The sequence below is a fragment of the Ursus maritimus genome, unplaced genomic scaffold, assembly GCF_017311325.1.
Source record: "Ursus maritimus isolate PB19 unplaced genomic scaffold, ASM1731132v1 scaffold_28, whole genome shotgun sequence".
NCBI lineage: Eukaryota > Metazoa > Chordata > Mammalia > Carnivora > Ursidae > Ursus > Ursus maritimus.
The window spans coordinates 18,224,151-18,236,661 of NW_024425341.1; the positions used below are offsets into that span (position 1 = coordinate 18,224,151).

The 12,511-nt window shown below is 35.2% G+C and overlaps 1 protein-coding gene across 3 annotated transcripts in view; it reads left to right on the forward strand.

The window, feature by feature from the left end:
- The window catches only part of SGCZ (sarcoglycan zeta), a 439,013-nt gene that overhangs the window by 414,345 nt on the left and 12,157 nt on the right, over positions 1 to 12,511 (forward strand). For all 3 annotated transcript variants that reach the window (XM_008710886.2, XM_040643327.1, XM_040643326.1), the window contains one exon: positions 6,010 to 6,082. In XM_008710886.2, the coding sequence (XP_008709108.2) occupies positions 6,010 to 6,082 (73 nt within the window). The remainder of the gene's footprint in view (positions 1 to 6,009; positions 6,083 to 12,511) is intronic.

A 12,511-nucleotide genomic window follows, 5' to 3' on the forward strand; every position in this document is an offset into this window, starting at 1 on the left:
AGAGATGCAAATAAAGAAAAAAGAAAGCAAGGAGTGAAGCCTTCCAAAGACTGAAATAATCTTTGGCATAGGTTTAAGTTTGAAAATAATGAATACATTGGAACTTTCTGGCACTTAGGAGGTACATGAATTTGCCCTGGACTTCATCCGTATTCTAGCATAGAAATTTCAAATGCTGCCTGGAATTCCTATGAATTGTGGGCAGAGGGCAGGGAGGGTTATGTTCTCTTAAGCTCCTTGGCCTCATGACCGTGATTTCCTTTCATGTTATCTTTTCTGTCCTATGTTGATCTGCATGTAAAACTTATTCCCCTCTTGTCCCCTCCAAAATACTACTACTACCAAACAAAAACCTCAAAACATATAAACAATCATGGTAGATTTTATTGAAAACTGAAGGCAGCAGGAGATCCCATTTGGCAAACATCAAGACAAATGACCTAAAAAATAGAATTTAAATGTTTCTATTTCTCTCTGGTCTCCTCCCCACAGTGTGAGGGGTGCCAGCCTTTCCTGATTCCTTTGTTCCCCTTCCATCTGGCCTTTCTCTTTTTTCTTCTCTCTGACTCTTCAGAACAGCAGACATTCCATGCCAGGCTTTAGCCTTCTCTTCTGAAGCCCCTTGGGCCCGCTGTTATGGAGACCCTGGGGAAGCCCAGTCTCTTCCTGGACCCGCAAGTACTATGTTCTTCAGGTCAATTCCCGAAACTTCAGAGAGATATATTAATGAATGACTATCTTACACTACATAAAGTGGTAGGAAGTGGCACTACAGAGTGAAAAAGGCCCATATCTCAAATACAATTAAAAGGGTGCCTGGGTGGCTCAGTTTAACCTTCTGCCTTCAACTTGGGTCATGATCCCAGGGTCCTGGGATCGAGTTCCACATCGGGCTCCCTGCTTGGCAGGGAGTCTGCTTCTCCCTCTGAACTTCACCCCACTTGTGCTCTCTCTCTCTCAAATAAATAAATAAAAATACAATTTAAAAAGATTTTATAATTTGTAAAGAGCCTCGTAGTGTAATTAACTGAAGAAATTGTGTGCATTCGAAGGCATAGGGTCAAACTTGAAGATAATGAATGAACAGCAATAGTTTTGCCCCTGAGATCTAGATGAATTCACCCAGAATTTCAGCCCTATTCCGATGGAGGAATTTAAAATGCTGTCTCAAGTTTATTAAATTTTTTGATTATTTAAGTCTCCTAACAGTCCCATGGACTGGATATTGGAGGTGGTGCTGCTATCATGACTCTGATTCCTTCCCACTAAGTTCTTAGAGCTATTGCTAGCTTGGAATTCTTATAAATTCAGTGACTGAGATTTCTCATTAAGAAGAGAAATATTATGGGGGCACCTGGGTTCCTCAGTTGGTTAAGTGTCCCACTCTTGGTTTCAGCTCAGCTCGTGATCTTAGGCTCTGTGCTCAGTGGGTACTCTGCTTGTCCCTCTTTCCCCTCTGCTCCTCCTCCTGCTCGCTCTCTCTCTCCGTCTCTGTCTCCCTCTTTCTCTACCTCTAAAATAAAGTCTTAAGAAAAATTAAAAAAAAAGAAAGAAAGAAAAGAAGAGAAGAGAAATATTCTAAGGAATGGCGTCCAATCCTACTCTTTCTTAACTTTTCCTTCGACTTTTAAAAGAAAGCTAAAACCCTGGTGGGGTTAATGACTGCTTCACCGACTCCAGTTACTTGGATGATGAATTTCCAGGACATCCTGCACAGAGAGCTAATAAGTATAAAACACAGAAAAATCACAACCATCCTTTGTCGTTAGTACAGGGTCTACTATGCATTTTTGTTTTCATTCTTCCACAATTTTTAAAACATCAGGATAAAGTTCAATTAAAAGGAAGATCGTGCTGGACATAATTTTTTATGTAGAAGAAACGTCTTTCTCAGAGCTCATTTGGGCATTGATCCATCTTACCTGGTATCTGTGCACCTGCATTAGGGAATCCCTTGATTACTGAATAGAGTCTTGATTAATAAAATGCATTTACTATCTAACATTTAAGAATCTCTTTACAGTGTCTAAATTTCAGATTTCAGAATTCAGCATGAGACCATGTTACTTGAAGCTGACATTTTGGCAATAGATAGTTCACGTGTTAATGAGTGAACCCATGTTGGGCCCTTAAAACTGCAAACACAATGTGTAATTCTTCTCTGGTGATTTTCATAAAGAAAAGTGACACAGAGAGGGAATTAAGGAATACTTAATTCTTACACTGAACCAGGCACATTTATATCCTATTTAAGAAAAACTTAACCCAACCTGTAAGGTTGGCATTTCTATCTTTATTTTTATCTATGGAAATTGAAGTTTGGACAGATTAAGTAACTCACTCAAGTCATTTAGGTAAGAATGAGGGAGCTGGGGTTGTCTCCTACTGTCTGCTACCTTCAAAGTGCATAGCGTATACATATGTCTTAAACTTATGTATTAAGCTGTCTTTAAATGTAAAGTAGGATCACAATCCCTATATACTCTTTCTCCTCTCCAGGAGAGCAGAATATGCCATCCTTCTTATTGTGTTTCGCAGCCAGGTATTATCATCTGAATGACAGCTAGTCTTTTTGACCCTTAAGTTTGCTTGTCTCATCTTTCCTGACCGTTGCAATAGTCACAGTCTATGTTTTCCCAAAGCCTTAAAACAACGTTGTCACTTAAAATGATCTGAAATGCCCTTCAGCATCTATACAAACAGAATTGAATGTTGTATCTTTTTGAATGGCCCCTTAAAGCCACAATAAACAAATGTTTATTTAATCAACAAGTTTAAATATATATATATTGATAAATGTCTGTGTTGTGTACCTTCTTGTCCCTTTTCTGTCCCCCTTCCTTTTCAGTTTCTGTAGTTCTACAGCTTAAGATGTGAAAAATTCATCACACATTCTTTCTTTTCCTGAACTACGAGTAAATCACGTCTGTACTTTCTGTACCAAATGTTGGTTGAAGGTTAGGATTAGCAGATATAATACATGACACCCAGTTATTTTATTTTATTTTATTTTATTTTATTTTATTTTATTTTATTTTATTGAGACTAGGTTACAATTTATTTATTTAATTATTTCAAAAATATAAGGGTTTTATTTTTTTATTTTTCCTTTAAATTCAAGTTAGTTAACATATAGTGTAATATTAGTTTCAAGTGTACAATATACTGATTCAGTTCTGAATTTTAGATAAACACCATATCATTTTTAATATAAGTATGTCCCCTGAAAATATTGCATACTTATATTAAAATTTTTTTTCATGTTTACCTGAAATTCAAAGTTAATTTGGTGTCCTGTATTTTTAATTGCTAAGTCTGGCAACCTTACTAATCATCTGACATTTGTAAAAGTTCCCAATTTGAAGGAAATATATATTTTAATTTTGATGTTTTATACTGTGAGATTATGTGCCTACTTCAGATGGCTTTTATTTTCCCTCACTGATTTCCTTTTAAGATGATCATTATTGCTTATTAATTGTTACTCCTTTGGTTCATTCTAGGACAGTAATGGAGAGGATGAGGATAATTTTCTCATTATCTGCAGGTTTATAGTTAGTTAATTATTTATGTTATTTTATTCAGTTTTCAAGTTAGCCCCTTAGGAGATATGATTACACATTATTTCTTCAAGAGTTGTTTTTTTTTTTTAAGTCATCAAACAGTTTCTAAACTGATACTTAGATTTAAGACCTCTATCAGTTTTTAATGCCATTGGAAAATTAAACCTTTGATATCATTCTCCTTTTACTTTCACTGATATATTCTGTGCAAAGTTACTGTGTGTGCCATTACATGTTTGAAAATAAATATTGCGACTGCTTTTTAATTATATTTCTGTCATCTTGTCTGGGAAGTTTTCAAAGTCACAGAATAGTGGAAATTAATTTTTAAACTTTGCACATGGATAACTATTCTTTCTGGAAGTTATATCTTCTTTTAAAATGCAAAAGGAGTCTCTCCTTGAGATATGAAAATTTATACCTTGGAATGTCTCAAATGTCACCCCCACCACAATCACAAAATTAGGGTTTTGTTTTTTTTTTAAAGATTTTATTTATTTATTTATTCAACAGAGATAGAGACAGCCAGCGAGAGAGGGAACACAAGCAGGGGGAGTGGGAGAGGAAGAAGCAGGCTCATAGCAGAGGAGCCTGATGTGGGGCTTGATCCCATAATGCTGGGATCACGCCCTGAGCCGAAGGCAGACGCTTAACCGCTGTGCCACCCAGGCGCCCCACAAAATTAGGGTTTTATCTAAAACTGTTACTTTACTTTCAAAGACCTATCTCTAACAATTTTCCACTCACAGAAATAAAATATATTACAAAATATCAAAAGAGTAAACTCCATAAAGAAAGAATTGCTCCGATAGTCTGTCTATATGTTATAGGGCCTACAGAGTCTCTCTAGAAAAACAAAACAAAACAAAACATCAACAACTACTAAAACCCAGTGAGAGGTCAACAAATGCCAACAGCTTTTAGCTTATAAACTGAAGTCTGTAATCTTAGGAATTTACTGTGGCAGAACCTTATAAATTTACCCTTAGAACCATAAGATAGATGAAACCACATTATAGTCTTGAAAAAAAACTCTTCCTCTCTGATTCAAGATCAAGGTCTGCATTGCTGTTTAATGTGAAGGAGTCATCTGGTGATTTTAGTATATTTTTCTTATAAAACAACATATTTTTAAGGAATTTAAGTGTTAGCTCTAATTTTCCAATGAAAATGTCATCACTGCTTATTGAATCGATGTATTTCCCATTGTTCTTCACAGTAAGCATAAGGAGCTTTATCTTATAGGTTTAAAATTTATATTTTTATTTGCATTATTTGTATTATTTGCATTATTTTGTGTAATTTGTATTAATAAGCTGGTGTAGAGGCCATTAATGGAACAGACATGACATGCCTACACCAAAATGTTTGATGAAGATTAAGCCAAAAGAAAATAAAGTTGTTCCAAAGGGAATGATCTAAAACATTTATGTGAAATTACAAAAGAAAAAAAAGAGATTTTGTCATCATCATCTTTTAAAAATGTTGTTTTTGCATTTTTGAAATGCAAAGTCATTCTGTTTAGCTCATTTAAATTATGGAAAGGCTCTGGGAATCTGGAAAATCACATAGAGTCAATAAATGAAAGTGTAAATAGCGGGGCTCCTGGGTGGCTCAGTCGATTAAGCGTCTACCTTCAGCTCAGGTCATGATCCCAGCATCCTGGGATTGAGCCCCACATCGGGCTCCCTGCTCAGCAGGGAGTCTGCTTCTCCCTCTCCCTCTGCCTCTGCCCCTGACTCCTGCTCGCTCTCACTCTCTTAAATAAACAGAATCTTAAAAAAAAAAAAAAGTGTAGATAGAATATAATTCAACTGCCTGAGGAAAGTGTTAGAGTGCATGACCTCTTTGGGTAAGTATGACCCCACATGAAGTCAACTGTAATGAAATGATTTTGAGCAGTTCATGGTTTTAGAGAGAGCCTTAGTTCCAATGAGGTCAGAGTAAGGCGCCGTGGATAATCTCTCTAATCAAAGGTGGGTGTTATGTGTAGGAAGATTGCCAAATGCCCCGTGAGACCTGTGTCTTTAAAGAATTAATGATATATTACATGAGAGCTCACTCTCCACATTTTCATTCACACTCTGCTGTTTCTAGGAGATTAGAACTGAGTATTGTGACCTATCCCTCCCTCAAATTCATGTACCTGAGAAATAAAAAAGGAGGAGATGGTCTTTGCTCTTTAATCAGAGAGTGAAAATCCTCAGTCAATCTGAATTTGGCTAAATAAGGTAATCTCAAAAGTGGTCTACAGAGGGACATTTATATTTACCCTTCTTGGCCTTTCACTACCTTGAACACATTTTCCAATTTTTCTCTTTTATTGTCTGTACTCCTGTTTCCAGTTGTGCCATTTTTTGGATGAATATTTGATGCATAAAAATAGAAATGAAAACCGCGTCTGTCCACTTGCTTGTACTGACTGCTGGATTCCTGTTCTGTCCAGGCACTGAAGGAGCAGTATTTGGGCACTCTGTTGAAACACCTCACATCAGAGCAGAACCTTCCCAAGACCTCAGGTAAGTTCTGGCTCTTCCAGCTCTGTCAGACTTTCCATCGCTGTTGATTTACTCTTGATACACAAAGAAGTAAAATAGAAAATGTGCTACATACTTGTATAAAGAGTTGACATTCCCTACCTACATGGTAAGTAGTTAAGTATTTGATTGAAGGCAAGAAAATATGAGTTATTATTCAAAACTTCTATATATTTTTGCCCCAAATAAACATACAATGAATATAAAAATAAATATGTCAGACAGGAAGAGTGTGGAAAAGGCAGTTATAGAGGAATTTTAGAGGAGGATTGATGAAAATCAGGATTCTGAAAAATCTGACATAGACAATGAAACACATAACACACATAAGCAGAAAGAAAGAAAGAAAGAAAGAAAGAAAGAAAGAAAGAAAGAAAGAAAAAGAAAGAAAGAAGGCAGAGAGTAGGAAGAAAGCTATATTTGGTCAGGGAATGTTATGTTGAGGGAAATACAAAGCAAATGTAAATAGTAATCAGAAAAAGGCAGAGCTTAATTGCCCTGTGATGGACTCCTCAATCTATTTTTATTTCTAGTGGAATAGGCTTCTTCCTGATATTGTGCTATTTGTAAGAGGCACAGTTATATGTAACAGCCCTCACTACCCAGGAAATTGTGAGACAACTTTATAGGGATTCTTCCCAGGATAATCACAGCAACTGTTAACAGAAGTTGAAATATTAAAATCTAGTAACTGATCAATGGATGTTCTTAATAAATAACTTAAGGTTTAGGGATCAAAGATATTTTATATAACTTATTGTGGTAATCATTTCACAGTCTATCCATACATCAAATCATTATGTAGCATACCTAAAACTAATAGAACTTAATATGTCAATAAAAAAGATGTTTTATATAATTACTTTCTGATAGGTAAATTACATTCCAAAATACATTTTCTATGGGATTAAAAAGGACAATAATGATAATAAAAAAATAAATCACATATTAAAAGTCATTTTTAAAGCTGAATCAAAATACCAATCTGGGAGACAGTCTTTGTCTTGGAAAACACAATGCAAATATTAAGCAAAACCCAAATTATTTCATAAAGATCAGATTCAGCCCTTCCCATTTGGATGAGTGGAAAAACATGTTCAAATGAAAATAGAAAAATAAAAAAAATTAAATGGAAAAGAAAAAAGCCATACTTTCACAACAGTAAATTTTTCAGGGCTTTATAGTTCTGCGATAAAATTTCCTAAGGAATTCTGTTTCTCAGGATCTCAGGATTCCAGATCCAAACAGTCGGTTAACAATAACAGAAGATGGTGGCCATCTTCCTGTGATCAAGGCATTTTTTATTAGACAAAAATAATTTTTTACTCAATGCCAAAACCCCAAGGATTTAGGATGGTGGAAGAGTATGTGTGAACAGCTGATCTCATGGTGTGTTATAGTTTTAACTTATGGCTCTTTTTTCAGTTAGGAATTTGACATTTTTGTGTAATTATTTATCTTATCCCTCCCCACCTAGCAAGATTATATGTTCCGTTAGCCCAGAATTTGCATCCTTCCTTGTTTATCTTTAGTGCTCTAGCAGTCAACATGTATCTCACATAGAATTGTGTCTGGTAAATATTTGTTCATTTGAATTACTGAACTACCAAAACTCAATAGTGAGGATGCTGAGTGTGTGTAATGTAAGAAATATCATCGCTGTTACCGTGTTATTAAGACCCATGTGGCCAACATTGACTCCAATTGTTTTTGAACTGTGTTTTAGTACAGATGCCAGAGTTAAGTGATTCATTCAATAAAAAGCTATTTAAATTATGCCATTCTAAAAGAAACCTCTTTTTACTTCTAACATTTTAGTAACTATATATTCATTGTATGATTTTCATTATGAAAATCTATTGCCAAAAGAGAAATAAGAACTGCTATTTTAATTACCTTGCTGACATTGTCTCAAAATTCATAAGCGTGAATGTGAATTAAATTATAATTAGTATATAGTGTTTCTGGGTTTTATTTTCTAATTATTCATCAATTATTTAAATATGGCACTAAGCTAAGCTTATCTGCTAGTGCTAAAAGCAAATTAGCAGCCCCCAAGATGAGTGTTACTGACCTAAATTCGAAAACTGAAACAGAAGCAAAGCACAGTAATGATGGGGGTGTTCAATTATTCATTTGTGTACATGAAGATTAAAAGCAGAGTTTTCTGAGATCTTTACAAGTCCTGCTGACAATTTTCCTTTCAGGGCAGTAAGAAGTACTCTTAGTCTAATCAACAAGGTGAGATTGGTTGGCCAGGTAAATCAAATGGTAATTTGAGGAGTAAGTTGTCTTTAATTTTGTTTTTGTTGAGAATAAAAGACTTTAGACAGGTACATTTCAAAAGGTTTATTAAAGAGTATAGGTAGTATTTTGGTGTGGACATGAAGTCAATTTCTACAGTTTATTTATTCAACCAATGTTTGATGAGTGCTTCACGTGTGCCAAATTCTCTGCTAGTTTCCATGTCTACTTCAAACCTACACTTGCAGATTTTCTATGATGTCTGATATAAAGTGCCATTGGTTTTTAGCAGGGACCTATGTGTTAAAAAAGCAAAAAAAAAAAAAAAAATGTATGTTGAATAGTCAGTAAGGACATACCAGTATATTTGCCCAGAATAGCCCAAGTATGAACATTCTTCCTTTTTTATTTCTTAAATTAGTGTATAGCTAAATTATTACAGTTCAAAGAGTTTCTGCAGTCTCTGGTGAAGAGTGATGAAGCCCATTGTGTATTGCCCAAAGATTTTTTGAATTTGAGTTTCATTAACTGTTCCAAGAAAAAAAAATTCAGTAAAATGAATTAATATTTAATGATGTAACTGGCATCTTTTCATCATGTTAATTCGTGTATGAATATAATTTTAGACTGAAATGTTGAGTTTTGCAGACTCCAAATTAATCTCCAAAAACACATAGCTCTCGGTTACATCATGGCTGTGTTCGAGGAAAGCCCACCACGTGTAAGGTAGTGAGGATTTTGCACTGAGATGTTTTTGTTTTTGTTTTTTAATTTTATTTATTTATTCGACAGAGATAGAGACAGCCAGCGAGAGAGGGAACACAAGCAGGGGGAGTGGGTGAGGAAGAAGCAAGCTCATAGCGGAGAAGCCTGACGTGGGCTCGATCCCGTAACGCCGGGATCACGCCCTGAGCCGAAGGCAGATGCTTACCCGCTGTGCCACCCAGGCGCCCCTTGCACTGAGATGTTTTATCAATGAAAGGCTAAGATAAATTTGCTGAAAAAAAATAATAAAATAGTATTCTGCTCCTCTCCCCTCCCCTTCCCCCTCTCTCCTTTTCCCTTCTTCTCTGCCTCTCTTTCTTTCTTCTTCCCTTTTACTCTTTCATGCTATGTATGTATATAAATATTTATATATTTAGAGTTAATAGCAAGCGATCATTATGAAAAACTTGTCTTAGTTGAGTCTTACTCTTTCATGCTATGTATGTACATAAATATTTATATATTTAGAGTTAATAGCAAGCGATCATTATGAGAAACTTGTCTTAGTTGGGAACACAGAGCAACAACTGATCTAGAAATATGTTGGAGCTAATTTGAAGGAAGAGACCACAAAGGAAAATGCAAATAGGCAGAAAACAGTAAAAACTGAGGCAACAGAAACAATGTGGTTCGCAGCTGAAAACTCACCTCAGCTCAAAGTGCGAAGGCGTTAAAATTGCTCTTATATTCAGGTCAAAATCTGCATTGCTTTCTTTTTCCCCTAAAACATTTTTCTGTTCAATTTTACATTCATTCCGTCATTGAAATAAAAAATAATTCATGAGTGCCCACTACATGCCTGACGCTGTTAAAGATTTATGAAGAGCGAGATAGCTGATGCTTAAGTTTCTGTGTAGTCATTGCATCTCACAACTTACTTTAAAAGGAGTCTGAATTCCTTTCTCATTATGTTGAGAATTTTTCTGGAGACCTAGAGCACTCATTTTCAAATTGAGATTCACATAACACCTTAAAAACGAAATCTTGTTGCATCTTTGGTGTGTAAACACCATTAAAGCAGAATTTCCTGGAAAAAACAGGTGATAGGGTGACTCGAGTTCAACATTAATCCTTTTCTCTGCTAGAATCTCTTGGTATCCACTATAAGAACTAGCCTGAAATCCGTTGCTATGATTGCTGTAATGCTTTCAAAATGAGCACAATTGTACTTCTCTAATTCCAATGACTAATCACATAGGAATTCACAAGCTCTGCAAATAAACATGGGTTTCATTTTTCAACAGGCCCTTTTAGAGAATGTTTTGTAATAAAATGAATTAAAGTAAAAACCTCTACTATGTTGTGAACCCTCCTCAGGGAGGCTTGAGAATTTCTATATAGGAGAGAAGCAGGGTGTCAGTTAAGTGTTGATCCTGTGTTCCCAACAGTCTGCTTATTAGATAGTGTAGAAGGGAATACAGGTTTAGTCTAATTTGAGTTCCAGAGTATTCTGGAATGTTCGAGCTCCAGAATGTCTAAGTCCAGGCCTTCTATAGGGATTCTAGGCTTGTTTGAGAAGTCCAGCCTATCTAGAGAGACCGATACAACCTAAGCCTTAGGTAGTCAACTTTATCAGTTCTTTCTCTTTATGATTTTCGGGCTTTCCATCTTGTTTCAGAGGTTTTCTTTTGGATATTTCCTGTATGTTCTAATTCTCTGTCATTTATTTTGTACACTAGGTAATTTATTTCTTAGGTCTATGCTTTGTATGAATAAAATGGGAAATTATGTTCTGAATTTTCTTCTAATTTTCCATTAAAAATTAGTCTGTGCTTTATTAGTTTTTATATTTTGAAAGGTAATACTGGAAATTTTTCTTGCAGAGCGTGTTACCAATCTAATGTTATTGTCTTCTGTGTGGAGAGTCAACTTATTATTGATTAAATAACCTACTCTTTTCCACCCAAAATGATCGCTTCATTTCTCAGAAACTAATCTCTCATAAATGATTTTGAGCTGTTTTAAATTATATTGTGTTCCATTGACAAATTTCTATTTTTAATTCCAATCTCATTTTTAATTAAAATAATTTCAATATTAAGTTCTAATTTTAAAAGGAAAATCTCCTACTTTAACTTCATTTTAAAAATCTAATAAGTGTCACGCATACCTTTTTTTTTTTAATATTTTATTTATTTTTTCTAGAGAGGCAGAGGGAGAGGCAGGTGCCCCTCGGGGTAAGGAGCCTGATGTGAGACTTGATCCCAAGACCACTAGATCACAACCTGAGCCAAAGGCAGACACTTAACCAACTGAGCCACCCAAGCACCCCTGTACTTTTCTTCCAAAATAGTTTAACATAGTGTTTTAAGCTTCAAGAGACTCTATTGAGATTTTTGTTGGGATTTTATTACATATGTTTATTATTTTTTTTTTGCAATTTTCATGATATGGAAGTAGGTATGAGTTTACTTTTATCCAAATAAACTTATCTCAAATTTTTGAATTTTTAGGTTAAGTTAATAATATCAGACGTTCTTTCCAGATAACCCTCTCCCTGAAATAAGGGTAAAATACAGACATTCAGTGATATAGCATTTATATTAACATGGTAATTTAGCAACTGGAATTAAATATATCTTGAAAGCATCCCTATATGTCATTAGTATTCTTTATTGAATTTTAATAGTCAATGACAGTCAAACATTAGCATCAGTTAACAGTTTTCGTATTTGTATCTCCATAGCATAATGTCTTACAAATTTTAACCAAAAACAAACTAAATAGATATTTCTTTAAGATCTGAGCCCACACCTTCTTCCCAAGATCTTATTATGAAAAGTCTCAAACGTACTCAATATTGAAAGCATCTTATAGTGACCACCTATATACCCCTGGCTAGATTCCTCCATTATCATTGTCCTGTATGTCTTTAATTACACATGTTCACATTCCACTAGCCATCTGCCAGTATATCTTTCTTTTTTTGCATTTGCACATACGTTGTATAAATCTGTATACTTTGCCTATTTGCTTTGGCATGCATATCATTAACTACTATTCAAGATTACTTACAGATTCTTTTCTTTTACTGTAAAATAATTATGCAATGACATTCACAAAAATTAAGTGCACATTTCCAGAGTTTTGACAAATGCATACACTTGTGTAACCCAAATTCCTGTTACGATATAAAATATTATCATCGGGAGACTGGCTGGCTCAGTTGGTTAAGCCTCCGATTCTTTATTTCAGCTCGGGTCCTGAAATCGAGCCCTATGTCGGGCTCTGCACTCAGTGCAGAGTCTGCTTATCCCTCTCCCTCTGCTCTTCCCCCTGCTGTCTCTCAAATAAAGAAATAAATAAAAATCTTAAAACATGAGCGCGCACACACACACATTATCATCACCTAGAGAGTTCTCTTATGCCCTTCCCAGGACATCCCCACCATTCCCCCCAGAA